General features: G+C 34.6%; 1 protein-coding gene across 6 annotated transcripts in view; it reads left to right on the plus strand.

Moving 5' to 3' along the window:
* The window catches only part of LOC142225870 (pseudouridylate synthase RPUSD2-like), a 515,296-nt gene that overhangs the window by 178,586 nt on the left and 312,935 nt on the right, over positions 1-23,775 (plus strand). For 3 of the 6 annotated variants that reach the window (XM_075295716.1, XM_075295720.1, XM_075295717.1), the window contains exon 2: positions 16,057-16,922. The exons of 1 other annotated variant lie outside the window; for it this stretch is intronic. In XM_075295716.1, coding sequence (XP_075151831.1) covers positions 16,185-16,922 — 738 coding nt within the window. In that variant the 5' untranslated portion in view covers positions 16,057-16,184. The remainder of the gene's footprint in view (positions 1-16,056; positions 16,923-23,775) is intronic. 2 more of the 6 variants (XM_075295718.1, XM_075295719.1) reach the window with 1 other exon arrangement.

The following is a 23,775-nucleotide window of genomic DNA, read 5'->3' on the forward strand; positions in this document are numbered from 1 at the left end:
TTTTTGTATAACCTACGTGTGTGTGTGTGTTTTTTTTCAGAAAGAATACCTTCCACTAACCCAGACGGCGGTTAGTGGAAGAAATATAATACACCGTAGCACATTGACAATTTGAAATATTTTATTTTATTATTATTCTAATGACCTCGTGGGTGAAATATATGTGACTTTTATATGTCTTCCCGAAAATTGTAAAATATTTGAAATTGCTACTTGATTACGGAAGTTTACAATGATACGAAATTTAATGGAATATAGTTTCATTAATTTGCTACTATGCTCTAGAGTGGCACATAATATTGAATTCTCCACACTGAAAAAAAGCATGGTCGGTTCCAAAGGTTTTGTTGTTACTTAAACAATTTTGATATTGATTCCGAACCAAAGAAGCGGAGAATACTTCTTTCGTTTTTTCAGCTTTTTTGTCTTCATATGCCATCAAAGTCCTTTAAAAATGAGTTAACGACAACTTTATTTTCCAAATTCAGACTCGACTTCCAGTAGAATTTATGCTATGTTTCAAGTAAAAAACGTCTTTAAAATAAAGTGTTGAAAAACATGTCCTATATTTGAACGATTTTTTGCTTTGTAGTCAAGATGCAAAAAGACAACAAATTTAAAGACAATTTCATTAATTTTAAAGAATTTTTCTGAATTATTAAAGTCAAGTTGGCCTTACCCCAACAAATTTTTCTTTCATGTTATGATACCCATTTTTAAGTCAAATCACTTAATTATAAGAAAATACGACTTCATTGAAAAGTTTAACAACTTTTGGACAAGCAAAAAACTGTATATTAGAGAAATGCGTCTTCTATGCTAAGAAAATTAGCATTCGTATTTTAAGGACATGAAATCTTTGGCCTCACGACAATATTTTTTCAATTTGGAACGGGACTTTTTTTGCAGTGTACATGTATCTATTGCTGTTTTCTGCTATATGGAAGATTTAAATTTCCTTTTGGATTACCACCATTGGACGAAATTTGTAAAAAATGTAAAAAAAAAGTATTATACTAACGCGATAAAAAAAAACGACGATGTGTTCTTTTACTTTAAACAACATACTTCACATGCATCTTAGAGCTATGGATAGCTCTAGCTCATATATTTCTTGTTCGCAAGAACCTACACATAATTAATTAAAAAAACAAGTAAGGAAAGTCTAAAGTCGGGCGGGGCCGACTATTTTATACCCTGCACCACTTTGTAGATCTAAATTTTCGATACCATATCACATACGTCAAATGTGTTGGGGATATATAAAGGTTTGTCCCAAATACATACATTTAAATATCACTCGATCTGGACAGAATTTGATAGACTTCTACAAAATCTATAGACTAATGCACTAGGGTGGAAAACAATGTTAGTAAAAAAGTATGGAAACATTTAAATCTGAAGCAATTTTAAGGAAACTTCGCAAAAGTTTATTTACGATTTATCGCTCGATATATATGTATTAGAAGTTTAGGAAAATTAGAGTCATTTTTACAACTTTTCGACTAAGCAGTGGCGATTTAACAAGGAAAATGTTGGTATTTTGACCATTTTTGTCGAAATCAGAAAAACATATATATGGGAGCTATATCTAAATCTGAATCGATTTCAATCAAATTTGGCACACATGACTATATTACTAATTGTACTCCTAGTGCAAAATTTCAAGCTAATCGGGATAAAACTCTGGCTTCCGGGTCCATATAAGTGCATATCGAGCGAAAGATATATATGGGAGCTATATCTAAATCTGAATCGATTTCAACCAAATTTGGCACGCATAGCTACAATGCTAAATCTACTCCCTGTGCAAAATTTCAACCAAATTGGGCCAAAACTCTGGCTTTTAGGACCATATTAGTCCATATCGGGCGAAACATATATATGGGAGCTATATCTAAATCTGAACCGATTTTAATCAAATTTTGCACTCTTGACTATACTACTAATTGTACTCCTAGTGCAAAATTTCAACCAAATTGGGCCAAAAATCTGGCTTCTGGGGCCATATAAGTCCATATCGGGCGAAAGATATATATGGGAGCTATATCTAAATCTGAACCGATTTCAATCAAATTGTGCACACTTAACTATACGACTAAGTGTTATTTTTGTACAAAATTTCAAGCAAATCGGTATAAAACTCTGACTGCTGGGTCCATATTAGTGCATATCGGGCGAAAGATATATATGGGAGCTATATCTAAATCTGAACCGATTTCTTCCAAAATCAATAAGTATCTATTCAGACGCAAATTAGGAACATATGCCAGATTTGAAGGCGATTGGATTAAATTGCGACCTAGACTTTGATCACAAAAATGTGTTCACAGACAGACGGACGGACGGACGGACAGACGGACATGGTTATATCGACTCAGGGACCCACCCTGAGCATTATTGCCAAAGACACCATGTGTCTATCTCGTCTCCTTCTGGGTGTTACAAACATATGCACTAACTTATAATACCCTGTTCCACAGTGTGGCGCAGGGTATAAAAAAAGGAGTAGTCGCATGAACTTCGTGTGTACTAATAAGTTGTTCATAATTTTATAGGCTATATATCTTACCTTGATTGTTTGGTAAATTTTTCAATAGTTCATGAGCTATAGTCGGAAAACCCGAAAAATCGGTGAAATATATTCAGCATTTTTGTTTGCTAGTCAAGAGCTACAACTTTTCTGAAGGCTGCAAAAAAAAAAATCACACCATTTTTTGAGGTATTTATAGCCATCACTTTAACCCTTTGACGACGAATGGGACATATATGTCCCATGAAGTGGCTGTATTTTTTTGTATAATATGTATTCGTTCCTCCTCTGACTATAACATTTCAAATGAAGTAATTCTGTTACATACTTTTTCCAATACAGTGGCGAACAGCGTTGCCAATTTAGCTATTTTCCCGCTAGCTGTTGAAGTCATTTAGCGAGGAAAAATGCATATAGCTTTTTTCTGGCTTTTTTATGACCCTTTTAGCGACTTTTGGCTTTTCTATTTTCGACATGTTTTTATTGAAATATGGACAAAACGTTTTTAACTAACCCTTGCTGTCAGAATAAGGTTTTACACATATTTTAAAGCTTAATTGAAACGTTGACAACGTATTTTTGCTGCAAATACACCTTGTTGTAAAGTGTTTGGTTTGTTTATTGTGTCCTTATTATGTAAACATAATATTCTCAAGTTATTGTGTTAATACTAAGTAAAAAGTTTGACGTGAATTGCTTTGTACGCTAAAAAAAACAATTGTCGTGTGGCAAAAGATTTCATGTCCTTAAGATGCGAACACGAATTTTGCTTAACATAGCATTTGTGCATTGCTCTTATATATAGTTTTTCCCTGTCCAAAAGTCGACAAACTTGTCAGTGAAGTCGTTTTGTCTTTATAGTTAAGTGATTCAATTTAAAAATGGGTATCTTTACATGAAAGAAAATTTTGTTAGACTAAAGCCATTTCTGAAAAATTCTCCAAAATTAATGAAATTGTCTTTTAAAAAAGCCAAAAAAGGACATACACAAAAAAATGTCTGATTCAATCACGAAATTGAATTGTCTTCAATCACAGAAATGATAGTATCAATTGAAGGTCAATTAAAAAATTAATTGATCCAATTAAAAAATTAATTGATACTATTAATTTTTGTTTCAAATAAAAAAATTGTTGAATCAATTTAATTTTTAATTGAATATTTTTTAAAACTCAATTAAAATTTTAATTGGAAAAATTTTCGTGAAAATTTTTTCTGTGTATGTGTCCCCTTCGTCCTCAAGAGTAAAAAAGGGTGGAAATTACGTTTCTTTTTTTTAATTAATTTATTTCTATGAACAAACAATCATTACGAATTCATAAAAATACATCAATTCACTCAGCAAATAGTAAAATTAATCGAAACAAATGCAAATTACGAATGGTAAGTTTCAAAAACATTCCTTTGGGAAGTAAAAAAATTGGTTTCCGGCAGACATTAGAAATGGTATTTGGTATATTTTTCTACTTATTTTTGGTTCAAACTACAAATCTCTTTTTTAATCTTGCTATTATGGGCAAATAAATTGCTGAGAAAATGACTTTGTTACGACATTGTACGATTAATCAATCAAACCTATTTTTTCTATATAGACAAATGAGGACGAATGGGACATATATGTCCCATGAAATTTCTCATAGAAGGAAATATATATTTTACATTTTGGCGATACTTTACTTGGTAAATAGGTATATTTAGAATATGAATCCGCAAAAAAACTTACTTTTACTGAGCGGTTAATTCTTCGTCGTCAAAGGGTTAAAGTGGGGGCGTGGCCCTCCCATTTTTTCTAAAATCCATTTTTTATAACTACAAATCTACTCTTCTATAGGTACATGTATGTATGTGTATATTAACAAAAAGATGCAAGCATATGGGAGTAAGAGTGCGAGTTATTTTTACATTGTTGCGAATAGATACCAAAGAAGAAGATAATGAGTGAAACACTGTAAGATTATATCAAAGTATAATAGACTGCATCGTAACACTATGTACTCCTCCTAAAGTTATTTGTAACATCTAAAAAAAGTGAATACAAAAATGTAAATATATAATAACTGAATTTAAATAAGTAACAAATTGCTAATAAAATTAAAAATTTTCTAATTATAAAGGGTGATTTGTTAAGAGCTTGATAACTTTTTTAAAAAAAAAAACGCATAAAATTTGCAAAATCTCATCGGTTCTTTATTTGAAACGTTAGATTGGTCCATGACATTTACTTTTTGAAGATAATTTCATTTAAATGTTGACCGCGGCTGCGTCTTAGGTGGTCCATTCGGAAAGTCCAATTTTGGGCAACTTTTTCGAGCATTTCGGCCGGAATAGCCCGAATTTCTTCGGAAATGTTGTCTTCCAAAGCTGGAATAGTTGCTGGCTTATTTCTGTAGACTTTAGACTTGACTTAGCCCCACAAAAAATAGTCTAAAGGCGTCAAATCGCATGATCTTGGTGGCCAACTTACCGGTCCATTTCTTGAGATGAATTGTTCTCCGAAGTTTTCCCTCAAAATGGCCATAGAATCGCGAGCTGTGTGGCATGTAGCGCCATCTTGTTGAAACCACATGTCAACCAAGTTCAGTTCTTCCATTTTTGGCAACAAAAAGTTTGTTAGCATCGAACGATAGCGATCGCCATTCACCGTAACGTTGCGTCCAACAGCATCTTTGAAAAAATACGGTCCAATGATTCCACCAGCGTACAAACCACACCAAACAGTGCATTTTTCGGGATGCATGGGCAGTTCTTGAACGGCTTCTGGTTGCTCTTCACTCCAAATGCGGCAATTTTGCTTATTTACGTAGCCATTCAACCAGAAATGAGCCTCATCGCTGAACAAAATTTGTCGATAAAAAAGCGGATTTTCTGCCAACTTTTCTAGGGCCCATTCACTGAAAATTCGACGTTGTGGCTCGTTAGTAAGTCTATTCATGATGAAATGTCAAAGCATACTGAGCATCTTTCTCTTTGACACCATGTCTGAAATCCCACGTGATCTGTCAAATACTAATGCATGAAAATCCTAACCTCAAAAGAATCACCCTTTAGTTTAAGTTCCTGTTACTATTAGAATTCGGTTGTTTTTCCTTCCTCCCTCTCGTGGTCTGAGTTCCCTTCTAGTGTATAATTCCATACAATCTACTTCTGTTACACCAGAATAACTGTTACTTGCTGTGGGTAGTGCTGAAGAAAAATCAGTTTGGATGGGTTGTTTGATCTGGATGAAGTTTAATAATATAGTTGTTGTGTGATAAAATGCACGAATACGATTGAGGTCCAAGTTGTTGTTTTATGGCTGCTTGAGTCCAACTGGATTTATTAGGATTACGATAATCACGTACCATAACCTTCTTACCTTCACTAAACTGGATATTTCGACGACCTTTAGGTATCTTATATTTTGTATTTGTGCATTAATAATTATACCCTTCACCACTACTTTGTTACAGGGTATAATAAGTTTGTGAATTTGTATGTAACGCTAAGAAAGACCGGTCTTAGACCCGTCTTTAGTAAACCGATCGTCTTAGAATTAAATTCTGAGGCGGACATCGCTAGCCTGTCTGTTCATGTATTTTTGTGTACAAAGTACAGCTCGCAGCTTATGTCCGATCGTCCCCAAATTTGGCACAGGATCTTTTTTCGGCTCTAAGACGAGCGCTATTGATTTTGGAAAAAAATCGGTTCAGATTAAGATATAGCTGCCATATATATTTATACACTAATAAAAAAGTTTCGTTATATTAACGAAATATGTCGTTGAAAGTGGCCAACGAAACAAATTCGTTAATACAACGAATTTTTTCGTTATTATAACGATTTACACTCCTATGACCCCAGAGGCCAATGTTTTGTTCCGATTTACGTGAAATTTTTCACAGGGAGTAGGTTAGGTTAGGTTAGGTTAAAGTGGCAGCCCGATTAAGATTCAGGCTCACTTAGAATTAGCATTATAAATATGCACACCGAATTTGGTTGAAATCGGTTCAGATTTAGATATAGCTTTCACCCATATATAGCTTTCACCCGATTTACATTCCTATGGCCCCAGAGGCCAAAGGTTTACTCCGGTTACATGCAATTTTGCACGGGGAATAGAATTAACATTATAAATATGCGTAGAGAATTTGGTTGAAATCGGTTCAGACTTAGATATTGGTCCCATATATAGCTTTCGTCCGATTTATACTCCTACGGCCCCAGAGGCCAAAGTTTTATCTCGAGTTTCTCATACTTTTGCACAGAGAGTAGAACTAATATTCTAATATGCATTCTGAATTTGGTTGAAATCGGTTCAGATTTAGATATAGCTTCCATATATATCTGTCGTCCGATTTATAGTCATATGACCACCGTAGGTCTAAATTTCACTCAGATTTACTTAAAATTGTGCACAAGGAATGTAATTAACATTTTAACTACACTGATAGAAAAAGTTTCTTTATATTAACGAAATGTTTCATTAAAAATGAGTCAGTGAAACAAATTCGTTAATACAATGAAATTTTTCGTTATTATAACGAATTTTCTGTTAATCAACGTAACGTTTCGTACTATTAACGATTTATTTCATTGTACTAAAGAAATTTTTTCGTTATATCAATGAAAAATTGTCGTTCGCTCAATTTTAATGAAATTTTCTTTGTGTGTATGTACGCCAAATTTAGTTGAAATCGGTTCAGATTTAGATATAGCTGTCAAATATATCATTCGTCCGATATGCACTTATATGGTCCCAGAGGTCAAAATTTCACTCCGATTTACTTGAAGTTGTGCTCGGAGAGTATGACTAACATTTTTGCTAGGTATGCCAAATTTGGTCAAAATCGGTTCAGATTTAGATATAACTCGCATATATATTTTTTCCACCCGATTTACATTCACATGAGCTCGGAGGCCAAAGTTTCATTTCGAAAATTTTGAAGTATTGCCCTGAGAGTGCAATTCAAATTTTAGCAAATCTTCCGATTTGAGCAAATATGACCAAAATTCCATTTTCCTAGTAAAAACGTCACTGTTAAGTCGAAAACTTGGATGTTTAAGAGTTAAATATTTTTATAGGGAAGAATTAAATGAAGAGGAGCTAACCTTTCATTTAAATGGTGGTGAAGATATTTCCTGGCTTTCGATATGTAATTATTTAAGAGAAGCTCTTTATTACAGAAAATTTTTAATAACTCAATTCAATTATTAATATAACTCAAATTTCCAGCAAATGGTTAAATGTAACCATGCTGTAGTAATCTTTATAAATTATTATTAATATGATGATGTAAGATTTATAACGCTTATGAAAAATAAAGAATAACTAAACTAAAGTCGAAAACTCGCAAAAATGATTCAAATTTACTCATACTCTAATTCGTATGTATCAAACGATAAAACATAAATGTAGGCTTGAGAAATTTAATTCAATTTAAATATTTCCAATATTTTTTACTTACATTGTTGCCCGTCCCGGTCATTAACCAATTTAAATTTTGAGTCCAGAGATTTTGTAAAAGTTAAAAAAATGTCCAAATCGCTTCATATTTAAATATTTTTATATGGGAATATAAACCTTTATATAGCTCCCAATTTGACGGTGTTCAGATGGTATCAAAAATTTTGGTATACATAGTGGTGGAGGGTATAATATAGTCGGCCCCGCCCGACTTTAGATTTTCCTTACTTGTTTTTTCTTTAGTGCACTGAAAAAAATATTGTCGTGAGGTCAAAGATTTCATGTCTTTAAAATACGAATACAAATTTTGCTTAGCATAGAAGACGCATTTCTCTAAAATAAAGTTATTTTCCTTGTCCAAAAGTCGATAAACTTTTCAATGAAGTCGTATTGTCCTTATAATTAAGTGATTTGACTTAAAAATGGGTATCTTAACATGAAAGAAAAAATTTAAGGTCAACTTGACTTTAATAATTCAGAAAAATTCTTTAAATTTAATGAAATTGTCTTTAAATTTGTTGTCTTTTTGCATCTTGACTACAAAGCAAAAAATCGTTCAAATATAGGACATGTTTTTCAAAACTTTATTTTAAAGAAGTTTTTTTACTTCAAACATAGCATAATTTCTACTGGAAGTCGAGTCTTAATTTTGAAAATAAAGTTGCCGTTAACTCGTTTTTAAAGGACTTTGATAGCATATGAAGAAAAAAAGCTGAGAAAGCGAAAAAGTAAAATTTGCTTCCTAGAAGCAAGTACACAAAACCTAAATTTAAAAGAGAATTGTGTCTTAAAAGTATCCTTACTTTTATTCTCCGCTTCTTTGGCTCGGAATCAATACCAAATTTTTTTAAAGTAAAGAGAAAATCTTTGGAACCGAGTATGCTTTTTTTCAGTGTGGTTGGTGGTTCTCGAAGAAAATCTTTGCTGAACATTCACCCTTACAATGTGTCATGTTACGATAATCCATCAAGAAACTACATCCATTAGTTGAGGGATGACACGGGTTTAATTCCATTTAGAGATAAAAATGGTGGAAAATCATGCGAAGTGAATCGCGAGCAGTTGTTGCTAACTAGCGTATCCGCAATACCATAACGTGAAACGTGAAAACAGTTCTCGCAACTTTGAAACAATAAACGATGTTGTCATATCTTTAGTTTTAAAGACTTCAACAAATTTTGAAAAAGAGTCAATAATGATTAAAAAGTAAGCATTTTTGATTGGCCCAGCAAAATCAAACCGAATCATTTGGTATCCACGTCAATAATGAACTTTTTTCAGGGCTAGATTGATTTTTGATTTTTTATCGAGACCTGGCCACCAAATATATGACCTTCGTTTTGACTATTCCCAAATGAGAACAATGGAGATAATTTAGAACATTGTTTCGAAGTTTCTCGGGAATTATTATCCGATAACCCTATAAAACACTGTCATATTCAACAGTTAATTGAGTGTATTTTTCTCTATATGTTGTGAAGTTATCACTTTTTAAAATTTGTAAAGTTCCATCAGATATGCATTCTGCAGCTCCGGATAAAGTTGGATCACGCCTTGTTTCACGAGAAATATCTTTAAAGATGATTTTAAATCATTTATTTTGTTAAATAAAATTGATGTAAGAATTCTCAATGTAATTACAATGAATCTCTGCTTGGGGCATTCTCGAAATGATATCAGCCTCATTTTGGATTCTTTTCATGATTTATGTAATTTATGAGTTTTCATCGTCTTTAAAATCCAAAATTACGGAGTACTTTATATTTCATACTTCTATGAATAAATAAAAACAAATAATATTGTGAAACATACAATTTTTCTCCCGACGGCGACAAGTCTTAATGCAGTTTATTATAAGTGACTGTATCTTGTGTGTGACGCTTTCCAGAAGTTAAGTTGCCCAATCGTTTATAGCAATTCTGTGATCAAAAATATTGTGTTAATTTGTCTTATCAAAAATCATATTCATACATACTTCGTTTTAATCTAAAAAGCACTAACACACATATTTTCATTTAATAAAGATTCAATGCGTTTTCTCAAAAGCTTGCAACACTGTCGTTTCGAACATACATAAAATCAGCTGCTTTTAAAGGAACCACCATTTTTTGCAACAAGTGAAAGAGGAATCTTGGGCAATTTGTTGTATATTTTGAAATTTTGTTTTTAAAGGGATTTCATGCTATTTTATCACCCAATACTTATAAAGCGCATAGAAAACATGAAAAATTGAGAATATAAAATTTATTTCGGTTTTAAATCCTTCTTTTCTTTTTTTTCATCAGCCTTGACTCCGACTCGGACAATATAACTAAATCTCTTTTAATACGGACGAAAAATACTGTTTTTCATATGTTTGGGTGTAAAAATTATATGTTTGGAACTTTTTAACACAATATTTTAAGTGCAATCATATAATGTTCATAAACTAGCATAACATGTTTGGGACATATATGTTAATATGTTAGGACATATTATTTTTGGGACATAAAATGTTTGTAAATATAATATACTTAGATACAAACATATAGTAATTTGGAAATTACCTATAAACGTATATGTGTTTAGAAAGAGCTGCAAGTAAAATAATGGAAGTAACCAATTAGCGCCTTAAAAATATGTCTACACAAAGAAAATTTCATTAAAATTTTTTACTACCAGTGTATGCCCTAAGGTGAAACATAATATGTTTGAACAATACAAACAATATTTTGTTTGGACCAATCCTGAAATATATTAATATATATGCTTGAACTAACCTAAGTATTCAAGAATCTAAATCGTCAGGTAGGCTTTATATGTGAGTTATATGTCATACAAGTAAGGACAGTCTAAAGTCGGGTGGCGCCGACTTTGTAGACCAAAATTTTTGATACCATCTCAAATCATTAAAATTTGTTGGGAGCTATATAATTAAATTTATATTATTACCATTAGGGCTTTTACCCGGACTTTTTCCATTCCCAGGAAAGCGGGAATTTTTTCGATCCCGGTCAAAGGAAAATCTGCTTTGATGTGGCGCACATATAGATATTTGCCATAAATTATTTTAAAATACGAAATATTTTGTAATACAAAACACTTTTACAACGGTTAAGTCTCTTCCGGTGTAGTTTTCGAAAGAACACTATTAATATTTTTGTAACATTAAAAAATCCACTTTGGCTAGATTTCAACTGTCATTTGCGTTATAAATAAGTATTTCAAATCCACCTTTAATAGATTTCGAGCATAATAAAAATTTTTAAATTAAAGTAAAATAAAGTATATTAATATAGACTGTTACTTCCACATTTCATGAAAACATCCTTGCAATAATTAAATTATTAAATTATGCAATTGCAAACGTGCACTGAAAAAAAGCATGCCCGGTTCCAAAGATTTTGTCTTTACTTTAAAAATTTTGGTATTGATCCCCAGCCAAAGAAGCGGGGAATACAAGTAAGGATACTTTAAGGACACAATTCTCTTTTAATTTTTGGTTTTGTGTTCTTGCTTCTAGAAAGCAAATTTTAATTTTTCGCTTTTTCAACTTTTTTTCTTCATATGCTATCAAAGTCCTTTAAAAACGAGTTGACGGCAACTTTATTTGCCAAATTAAGACTCGACTTCCAGTAGAAATTATGTTGTTTCAAGTAAAAACGTCTTTAAAGTGTTGAAAAACATATCCTATATTTGAACGATTTTTTGCTTTGTAGTCAAGATGCAAAAAGACAACAAAGTTAAAGACAATTTCGTTAAATTTAAAGAATTTTTCTGTATTATTAAAGTCAAGTTGACCTTAGCCCAACAATTTTTTCTTTCATGTTATGATACCCATTTTTAAGTGGAATCACTTAATAACTTAAGGACAATACGACTTCATTGAAAAGTTTATCGACTTTTGGACAAGGAAAAAAACGTTATATTAGAGAAATGCGTCTTCTATGCTAAGCAAAATTTGCATTCGTATTTTAAAGACATGATATCTTTGACCTTATGACAATATTTTTTTCAGTCCCATTGTTTATAAAGGTTTACTCAGTCTAAAAGTCTATCGGAATGTCGGTTTACAGAAATATGACAATCATAAATTAGGAAGAGCAAACTTATTTTTAACAATTGGGAGCCTGTTAGAATCTGGGCTAGAACCCACGACTATATATGTCGCAACTTGATTCCCAGCCAAAGAACGGAGAATTGAAGTAAGGACAACTTTAAGACACAATTCTCTTTTAAGTTTAAGTCTTGCGACTTGATTCTAGGAAACAATGCTTAATTTGTTAGTTTTTTCAGCTCATGTGGTATCAGAGTCCTTTAAAATCATGTTAATGACAACTTAAAGTTCCAAATTCGGACTCGGCTACAAGTACAAATTATGCTATGTTTCACGTAAAAAAGTCTTTAAAATAAAGTGTTTGATAAAATCCATTTTAAATGCTTTTTTGCTTTCATTATAACAAATTTCCGGGATCGCGTCGCCGGGAAAAAACCCTAATTCCCACACACAGAAAACAAATTTGTTGTGACAACCAATTGTTTTGCCAACCGATTTATTTGGTTCCATCTACTAACAAAATCTAACCTACAGTTGCCAAAACCAATGTGAATGAAACATAGACAATCACAACCAATACAATTTGTTATTTGTTAGTTCTGGGTCGTAGTGAAATTCTGAGTCGATCTAAGCATGACCGTCCGTCCGTCTGTTGAAATCATACTAACATCCGAACGAAACAAGGTATCGACTTGAAACTTGACATAAGTAGATGTTATTGATGTAGGTCGGATGGTATTGCAAATGGGCGATATCGGACCATTTTTACGTATTGTCCCCATATAAACCGATCCCCAGGTTTAAACTCCGGAGCGCATTGGAGAATCAAAATTCATTCGATCTGGTTGAAATATGATACGTGGTGTTAGTAAAGGGTGATTTGTTAAGAGCTTGATAACTTTTTTTTTAAAGAAAACGCATAAAATTTGCAAAATCTCATCGGTTCTTTATTTGAAACGTTAGATTGGTCCATGACATTTACTTTTTGAAGATAATTTCATTTAAATGTTGACCGCGGCTGCGTCTTAGGTGGTCCATTCGGAAAGTCCAATTTTGGGCAACTTTTTTGAGCATTTCGGCCGGAATAGCCCGAATTTCTTCGGAAATGTTGTCTTCCAAAGCTGGAATAGTTGCTGGCTTATTTCTGTAGACTTTAGACTTGACGTAGCCCCACAAAAAATAGTCTAAAGGCGTCAAATCGCATGATCTTGGTGGCCAACTTACCGGTCCATTTCTTGAGATGAATTGTTCTCCGAAGTTTTCCCTCAAAATGGCCATAGAATCGCGAGCTGTGTGGCATGTAGCGCCATCTTGTTGAAACCACATGTCAAACAAGTTCAGTTCTTCCATTTTTGGCAACAAAAAGTTTGTTAGCATCGAACGATAGCGATCGCCATTCACCGTAACGTTGCGTCCAACAGCATCTTTGAAAAAATACGGTCCAATGATTCCACCAGCGTACAAACCACACCAAACAGTGCATTTTTCGGGATGCATGGGCAGTTCTTGAACGGCTTCTGGTTGCTCTTCACTCCAAATGCGGCAATTTTGCTTATTTACGTAGCCATTCAACCAGAAATGAGCCTCATTGCTGAACAAAATTTGTCGATAAAAAAGCGGATTTTCTGCCAACTTTTCTAGGGCCCATTCACTGAAAATTCGACGTTGTGGCTCGTTAGTAAGTCTATTCATGATGAAATGTCAAAGCATACTGAGCATCTTTCTCTTTGACACCATGTCTGAAATCCCACGTGATCTGTCAAATACTAATGCATGAAAATCCTAACCTCAAAAGAATCACCCTTTATATGGTATCTAACAATCATGCAGAAATTGGTCCATATCGGCCCATAAATATATATAGGCCCCATATAAAACCATCCCCAGATTTGACCTCCGGAGCCTCTTGGAGGAGCAAAATACATCCGATCCATTACATAGAGATTGTATAGCTGCTCATTAGGTTATATATAAGATATGCTGTTCTCTACTTGGGTTCAAACTGAAAAAGACAGTTAAAACAAACATGCAATTAAATGCCAACGCTACTTCGCAACTTGAAGGTGAATCTTCCAACGAACCCATACCGCTCTTGGTTTTAAAAAAACTAGGAGTAAAAAAAATACAATTTTAAAATATTAATACGATTGCAAAAATATTCTTATATGACGTATGGTCCAATTTGACGAAATAAAATTGATCACTAAAGGAAATGAATAAAAAAAATATATTTTGGTCCGTAACTGATATCAATCATTTTTTAATTGGATTTTATTCGGATTTGATTAAATAATTAATTCAATCAATTAACGGATCCCTGTACAAATTCAATTAAGTGTTTAATTTAGGTGGTAATTTTTTGTGTGTATAAATTACCAGCATTACATACAAATATGCTGTGCAGTTTGGATAGCAGAATCCACAAAGTGAATGCTTGTGTGCATAACCAATTGATATCTCTCTTATGCACTTCGAGAAATGCTACTTAATCATAATATTATGTTATGTTGATTATTTTTGGCAGAAATGCTTTGAAGCAGTATTTACGTTATTGATACAGCATATTAATGAAATTAGGTTTTTGATTAAAGAAATAATCGTTAAACAACATACGACAACTCATCCAACTCGACTCGTTGAAAGTTGACACTTTTGTACTTTTTTTAATAATATTTGAGTATAAAAAACACCGTGGTACCGCAGCGATACATTTGGTACCTTTTCCAACCTTCTTTAAGTTCATAAATTAAAATATGAACGCAAGTTCAAATCACTGAAAGTTATATTTCTGAACACCTAAAACCTCTCTGCTAGATATTAGCATCATCAGCTGAGCCTTCCTTGTCTTGAATGTCCACTATCGTTTACAAGATATCAATAAGATTTTGGTTGCAACCTTCATGAAATTTCGTATTGATAAGTTTTTGGTACAACGAAAAGATCAAATCATTTAACATTTGAACTTTATACCCATCTTTAATTCATAAAATGTTTGAGACATACTTAGCAAAACGAAAGTTACAATGAGCTGCGGACAATTCATTCACCAATATGTTAAATGTTTGGCTTAGAAAGGTATTTTTTCAGTCAATATGTACTTTTTAAAGGAACTTATAGTTTTATAGTCTTTTGTGATACTACTAGTTTGCTAATTGCTTAGCTACGATTTAAAATAATCTTAAAAAACTGACAAAAACTGACTACAACATAATAAACTAAAGAAAACTAAAAAAAATTACACATAATAAGATTTTAGTCTTGTGCGATTGCCTGATTGTTCTTTTAACAGTTTTTTTTTGTGCGAAAAATGTTTCATATAAGCAAATCGTGTATAATTTGCTTATATGAAACATTTTTCGCACAAAAATAAACACAGCAAAATGATGGTTTTTTTCTATATTTTCCTATGTGCGTTTTTTTCTTATCTGAGATATTGATATATCCGTTACCTACTGTACTTACCACTTACTGTACTTACTTCGAAAATCCATTAATTTTGCCGGAGATTAAGTTGTTTACACACTCGATTTGCGCTTTTACTGAGCGATGGAACGTTTTAAGAGTAAGAGCGAAACGCCGCGAATTCTCTTTGCCCATCACTGCCCACATTCAGTGCAACAATGAGACCGGACCGGATCAGGGAGCAGCCATGTTTCGCAGACTCTAATAACAATGTGTGTAGTTTTTAGTAAATGTAACGTTGGAAAAATCCTAAGGCCGTTTTCATTTCGCGAAACATATATTGCCTTGTTGTATTTTTCCCCCGTGATAGTGTCATTCCAAAGTTATTGTTAATTCATAATATTGTGAGGGATACAGACCCAAACGCTATGACAGTGACCTTCATATTTTGCAATAAATTTCGAGAATGTTGCACCTTTTGTACCAATCGAAATCGCCATAAGATGGTTTTTAGTTATTTAGTAATTATCCTGGTAGAGATGTTTATGTTTGTGTTGTATTGAACATTAACGTATAATCAGGTTATTAATATTATCGAGTTTATACTATTAATTCAATTTATATAAAATGGATTTATTATAGATCAACACTTCCTCAGAAAAGCAATTCAAGCAAATTGCGAAATATTATATTATGTGTTTTTCTCAGTCTAGTACAATAAAATATTGAAAACTAACATATAACGAACACAAGACAGTGAAAGAAGGACCATGCAATATCCAACTGGATCATGGTACTTACCGTGGGGTGTACCAGTACAAAAGATGATTACTTTGCCTTACGCACAGCCAGCATCTGCATCTGTAGATACATATATCTCATCTAGTAGTGCAGCTTGTCATGTTCTATCGAACCCACATCAAGGACATGGCAATGCTAATATTACCAATCCCATTCAGATGCAAACCACTACGGGAGTTGCAGGTTATCAGCAAGGATCATATAACACACACCTTGTGGGGAAATATGCATGTGGCAATACGGTTGAAAGCTTAAGTTTAAATACTCGAACGCCAAGTTTCCAACATATGACTGCACCATTTTCGTCAACAATGCTAAATAATCATGCCAGAACGATGCTTCCAAACACCCAAATACGCAATGAACATTCGCAACATCCGAATATGTTGATGCCTTCAACATTATATACATCTTTAACACTGCCGACATACGCCTTATCTTCATCCACGCCCGCAGCTGGAATTACCAGCTCTGTGCCAGGAATGCCAGGCAACCAAAATAGTCTTGCAAACAGCAATCAATTAATTTCTCAACAACAGCCTGGTCACAACACAATCTCTACCTCGCCATTAGCATGTATTTCACCCACTACATCGTCAAATCAAGCAATGAAAACATCGCTTAACCTGGACGTTAATGTCGTCGCAATGCGTCGTCATGTAAATGAACTGAACGTGGCAAATAAGCTCCCAATGACCTTGACAAAGGTAAGTGATTCAAGCTGCAACATCGAAGGTGTTAGCTAGTCTGCATATCGCAAACATTGTATTTTTTGTTTCTTTGAAAAGTTCATGCTTTTCATTTCACAAAAAATTTCTTTGTGGCAATTTTTATTTTTTATATATAACTAAGCATCTTTTTATATATAATAATTTGATTTACAAAGGTATATTTCTTATGTGTTTTCTCCATTAGATGTTGGCATTCGTAGTGGTACACGCAAAAAAACGTTTTTCTTTTGTTAGATTTTTTTGAATTTCTTCGTAAATTTTGAACTTTTATCACCAATTATTTTTCAGTTAGCCTGATGATGAGATTAAACTTCAGTATTTCTGATAATAATAATCTAATATATCTGGAATTATGGAAGACGGTCACTCTCGACCTATTGTCATAACACATAATTATCTTGTTTACTGAGATACTTTTGTATTATCAATGTAGTTAAGGTAAACATTTTATGAAATATCTTGTAAATAAATAAATTGAATAGAAGGCTTCCGCACTATGACAAGCACATGTAAAATTTGCACTACTTCCGGATCCAAAAAGAAAATTTCCATTGCTTTTTTGTCCACGCTCTAGTATCAACTTATGATTTAATTAAATAGTTGTTTACAAACGCCTATTGATTCAAGATGATTGGTCAATGGGTCTTATTTATTCTTCACGAGTATGTGTATTCTTAGCGCACCGCCCGAGCCCTTTTAAGTAGAAAACGTTGTGTTTTCAACTTCAATAACTTATTGTGGGTCCAAGTGATCTACTTCTCTTCAGATTCTTAACATAACTAACATTGGAATTCATTTAAGTTTTAAAAAAGGTGAATAACAGCAAAAGAAAATGGTATTCATGTACATAAAAGGGTAGTAGAAACGTAACAACAAAATGGAATATAATGATAAAAAAGTAAATTCAGTATGAGAATGTATACATATATGAATGGGTAAAAGAAAATAATAAAAGATAAATGGAAAAATATTGGTGGGAAACCATGAATCGCCCATACGGCTCTCCGTCTTGGTTATATTTGGCCTTGGACCTAGGAAACTTGTGGGCAACATTCCATAGCATGGCTGAATGGTCAATCTTTGGCACCACCAAGGACGTCAATAATTCGTTGCAATCCTCGTAATCGACGCTTGCTTGGAAAAGTGGTGATATAGCGACCGGCGGTTGGGGATATTTGGAGCAGTACTCATTTTTCGCTGTAGGATAGAAGTCCTCTTTGTTGGCTATGGTGGCGCGAGGCTTTTGTTCGCCCTTTGTGTCAATGTCGAAGCTCGACGGTGTGAGTATGAGCCAAACAGTTTAGACACATTTCCTTGTTGGTCACAGTTAGCCGTCGCATTGTAGGTGTCAGTTCAAGAAACTTTTGGCAATATTTTAATTGGTGGTTTTGCTTGCAAAGGTTGCACGTAGGCATCTTGTATCTAAAAAGAGAAAGAAGGAAGGAAATGCGTACAAATGATTAAGTGAAATTTTTATGAGTGATTGAGAAACTATTGTGGCTCCGGCACTTGTTCCGAGTCGCTCGGACTTTGATTTGACAAAATACAGAGTTTAACGGTGGGATGTGTTATAAAGCCGGCTTTTGTTAGTATGTCGGCCACTCGCACCTTGTTGTCTGTCCCGTAGAAATATTTAACTACGCGTCCTAGCCGCCATTCGGTAGGAGACAATAAATCGTCTTTGATATTACCGAAGTCATTTTGTTTCACGTTTGGCTTTGTCTTCCATTTCATTCGTCGTTGTAGTTCCGAAATATATTCGTTCTTCCATCGGAGGGAAAATGTTCGCTGCAGAACTTTGAGTCTCCAACGGTTCAATAACGAGATTTTGGTTTCTAGGGAGAGACTACTACTTTCAAGTGGCGCTATTATGAGGGCTCCTCGCAGGAAATGGCCTGGGGTCAGTGAGTTCAGGACGTTTGGATTTTCGATAATCGCAGTGAGAGGCCGTGAATTTAGTATGGATTCTATTGTAGCAAGTAGAGTGGTAAATTCCTCTTGTTCGCAGCAATTTCCGTTAGGTGTGTACAATTAATTGTCATTGACAACAATTGCAGCGAGCTCCATTTAAAATCCCAAAACAAAAAACGTTCTTTTCTGGTTGGATTCCAAATGAATACTAATTTCCTTATTTAATAAAAACATACTTCTAGAATAATGAAAATCTTAAATCTAGTCTAGAGGCAACACATTGTTGCCACATGCTAACTCTACAATCTTTTCGCGAGGAATGGCGTTAACGCCAATGGGACCATGTGCATCAGCGCGATATAAGATTTGTTGGTACCGCTGGTCATCTTTATGTACCCATATTCGGCGGTACATTTTTTGTATGTCCCCATTAAATACATACTTGTAGTATTGCCCATCCAAAATAATCTTCATTAAATCTCTTTGTAAAGTGGGCCCGAATACAAAACGTCTTTTAAGGAATGTCCTCGTAGTTATCTTTGACCAATTGAATACTTTCGGGCGGTATCACCGCGTGGTGTGGTAAGAAGTAATTTGTTTGCGTATCTGTATACTCTGAAGAGATTGTCATGTGATTTAAGGTTATATATTTATAGAAAGATTGGGCTGTTGATCTTCCCAGCAAAAAAAGAGTCGCCAAAAAAGTAATGAACATTTTCTTTTTGGATCCGGAAGTGGTGCAAAATTGACGCAGAAGCGATGAATATAACATGGGCTTGTCATAGGACGGAAGTCCTCCATTTCAACAGCCGGTGCACTGAATTTGCATCACTTCTTTAGGAGTGATCCGAATTCAATGTTTTGGATAAAAGTCTGTGACATTTTTTCAAATAAATAATTTTTATAATTTTTTATAATTTTTAATGGATTTTAACGCTTGTCTGAAACGTTTGAACCCAAATATTTTTAAAAAATCACAATTTTTTCAAATTATATTTAGCATTTTTGTCGACAAAATTTCAATAATTTGTACCATTTTGTGAATTCTTAAACAGTTTTTAACCAATTTGAAACAAAAAAGTTATAATTGCTCATTAAAAATATGAAAAAAGCATATGATAAAAAAAATTGAATGAAAAGAACTTCCCGTGTAGTTAAAATAAAGAACATCATTGAGAGGACATCTTCTGGAAGTGCTTTTAAAGTTGTGCCTTTGGAAGACCTTCCAATTTTTTTTTGCTGGGTTGATATGAAAGTCTGGGAGTCGTGAGTGAAGTTTCAGGCAACACCTTCCTTTAGAATTGCCTACCACCGTGCCGCCAAGTCCTGATATCTGTGAATTATAATCGATGGGAATTTTCAGTTTCTGTTGCAAACGTTTCGATATGAAACTTTTTTCGGACCCGGAGTCAAAAGTGCAACACGAGCAGTAGGGAGAATTTGTGCACCCTCCCTTGTGTAAAAAGTGCATTCACCTCGTCTAATGGCTCAGCAGTATTCAAAAATGAATTTCCACGTTCGGCATCTGCGGACGTTGATGCCTGGTCCCCTTCGCGAAGAATTGCTGCGCCTAACGATGAGGCTGATCTCAGGTGTTCCTTCGATCGAACCATTTCAAAGTGAAGCATAGTATGATGCTTTTCATCACACTTTAATGCAATTTCCTTACAAAACGTCATTGATTGATGACAATCTAATCAATAAAATAAAATATTTTCTCGTGGAATTCCCGAATTCGTCCTTAGAATTACTAAAAACGATATGAAAAGTTAATGATGAATAATGTCTTTCCGTATGTCTCTAAAATACAATAGTTAAATTCGTGCGCAATTTTACAGAAATTCAATGAAAACCACAGTTTCGACGTGCCTCAAAGTCTTTTGAAATTAAAACGAAATCGATCAGTATTTTTTATGTGTATTTTCAGTATTAAACCGACGAATACTGACAATTAGCAAATTGTCTTTATTTTATTTAATAAATGTTTGTCACAAAGATTCTTTGGTAGTAAAATTACCCCTCGTTGGTAATTACTTATTTGCCCTTGTCAAAAAATACAAGTTGTCTTCAAATTACATCTAACGACAATAGTACAATAACAACATACAGCACTAACTTTTGCTGCATGTATAACGTCTTTAATATTTGCCACAACCATAAGCAACAACCACAACACTTGTTTGTCCAAACAGCCGTTCTTCCCTTTTCTTACTTGACCTTCACTGCAAGCCAACAGCACAAGCGTATGAATATTACTTGCTTTGCACTCAAGGCGTTCGAAATGCAAAAAAAAAAAACACTATAACAAATAGGTTAGGTATTTTCACTGCTTGCCCTAACGGCAGCTTAAGATTCGCAAAAAATTTAGCCTATACCGCCTATATACGGGGCATCTTTCTTTCTCCGAGTCACGACACCACAAATTATGTTTCGTATATTTCCTCTTTTTTATACATGTGCGATCACTCACCAAATATTATGCCGCGTGAATGGTACAGCAACTGTTGTCTCACCTAGCGGGACTTTTTAAATGTATTTTCGTTGGAATGTGTCTTAAAAATCTTGCTTCTTATGCTTAATTTACTTTTGTTATTTCGGCCTTTATTTATTTGCCGTCCATAAACGCCTTCCTAAACTAACACTAAATGTTTGGGACATCTATGTTAATATGTTAGAATATATTATGTTTGGGGCATGAATGTTTCATAAAAATCATATGTGTGAATGCATACATATATAAATTTACAAATTTCGACTAAACATACATATGTTGTGTTATCTTCTTTGTATCTCAACAACGAATGCTCTTTTATTTCATCATATTTTCAGGCGTCACATAGTCGTATAAACAAGTACTTATAATTCTTTTACCTTTTATAATATTAAACCAGAGATGCAATACAATCGATCAGGGGTTTGCGCCAATAAAACACATTTGTGTCGTCAAACGCCGCGAATGCGATTCTACTACAGCTCGGCCAACCTGACGAGAGTGATCGACCCGATCACAACTATTTATTAGGAAGAGCAGGCCTTTGTGTCTTTTGGGACCATAGACCTCCAAAGTCTAATATTACATGCCTCTATAACTCCCTCATATGGGATCTGGGTTATCTGGCAACCCTCTATGTCGCCTATAACATACCGGTCATTCGGCAGGACCTTCCGCACAACATAGGGGCCCTTAAATTTCGGAAGTAGCTTCTTATTAATCCCAACGGTGTTATCCACATTCCTAATGACCACAAAATCACCCTCCTTAAAGGAGATTATACCCCTCGAGTGATTGGTTATCCTACTCTCGTTGTATCTCTGGGTCCTCAATATATTCTCATTAGCCCGCTCCCTTATGGCGTCTCGCCCCTCCCCAGGGCCTGAAAAGTTCTCCTCTAAGTACTCCGTCAGCTTGTCCACTATCTCGCCCTTCTGTGGAACCCCAAAAAGTGCCTTGCTAGGTGTGGTGCCGGTTGATCTATTCACAGAATTATTAAAAGCAAATTCTATCTTACTTAATTGTTTCACCCAGTCCGAATGGGATATCGGTTCGCTATACTTAGCCAACATACCTATCAAAGTCCTATTAAACCTCTCTACCTGCCCATTTGCTTGGGGAGAGTGCACCGCTACCTTCACATGTGTCACATTCCTCTCTTTCAGAAACTCTGAAAATTCTCTAGATGTGAAGCAACTCCCACGATCCGTTATACATCGGACAGGACGGCTGTAATAATCAAAATACTTCAATAATGCCGCATTTACCTCCTTGGTGCTAGTGGACAGGACAGGATATAATCTCACAAACTTCGTAAAAGCATCGATAACGACCAAGATATGCTTCCTTTTCGACTGGAGTGAGGGAAGCGGTCCTAAGTGATCCAAGTGAATAGTGTGGAAAGGTTTTGGATCTTTCGGTATACTATGCAAAACTCGCGTATTTCTAGTGGGGGCTGCATACATTATGCACTTTATGCAATTCCTAATAAAAGCACCATTTATCAACGCCTAAATGTCCCATCTGCTCATGAACGCCTCTAATAACCTCGTTCTCAATCTCATTCGGTACATACAACAACAGCTTACCGCCTATCTCCTTCCTGTAAACAACACCATTTTCCATCGCATACTTTTCTAAGTCCTCCTCCTCTAATTTCTTCCTCAACCCGCTTATAACCGCATCTCTCTTCTGTAAAGCGCATAGTTGAAAATCAATATCCTCAATTTCGACAGTGGCGACAGTCTCGTAGTCAAACTCATTCCTTGACAACGCATCTACATGTCCCATCCTTACACCCGGTCTGTGCCGTATAACATAATTATAATTCTCAAGCTCAAGCGCCCATCGAGCGATGCGACTATTAACAGTCCTCTTAGCCCAGGTAAGGGTCAACGAGTAGCAGTCCGTCACTATTTTAAATGGAATGCCCTCCAAGTAAACTCTGAATCGTCTTAGTGCATATATTATCGCCAGCGTCTCCAGCTCGAAGCTATGATACCGTGTCTCGGCATCGGTAGTCCTCTTAGAAAAATAGGCAACGGGATGATACGCCCCATCATCCTGCCTCTGTAACAATATAGCGCCGAACCCCATCCCACTGGCGTCGCAATGTAGCTCCGTCTCCCTTCTCGGGTTATATATAACCAAAACTGGGCCTGAAACTAAAATCCTCTTCAACTCGTCGAAAGACTGTCTACATTCCTCAGAAAATACGTATGGAACGCCCTCTTTTGTCAAATTACAAAGAGGACGTGAAATAACAGCAAATCCCTTTACAAATTTCCTAAAATACGAGCATAAGCCAAGGAATGACTTCAATTGCCTCACATTAACAGGAATTGGATAAGAAGTTATAGCCCTTATATGACCCTCCGATGGACTTATACCCCACCTAGAAACTGTGTATCCTAAATACTCAATTCT

The sequence above is a fragment of the Haematobia irritans genome, chromosome 2 (assembly GCF_050003625.1).
Source record: "Haematobia irritans isolate KBUSLIRL chromosome 2, ASM5000362v1, whole genome shotgun sequence".
Lineage (NCBI taxonomy): Eukaryota > Metazoa > Arthropoda > Insecta > Diptera > Muscidae > Haematobia > Haematobia irritans.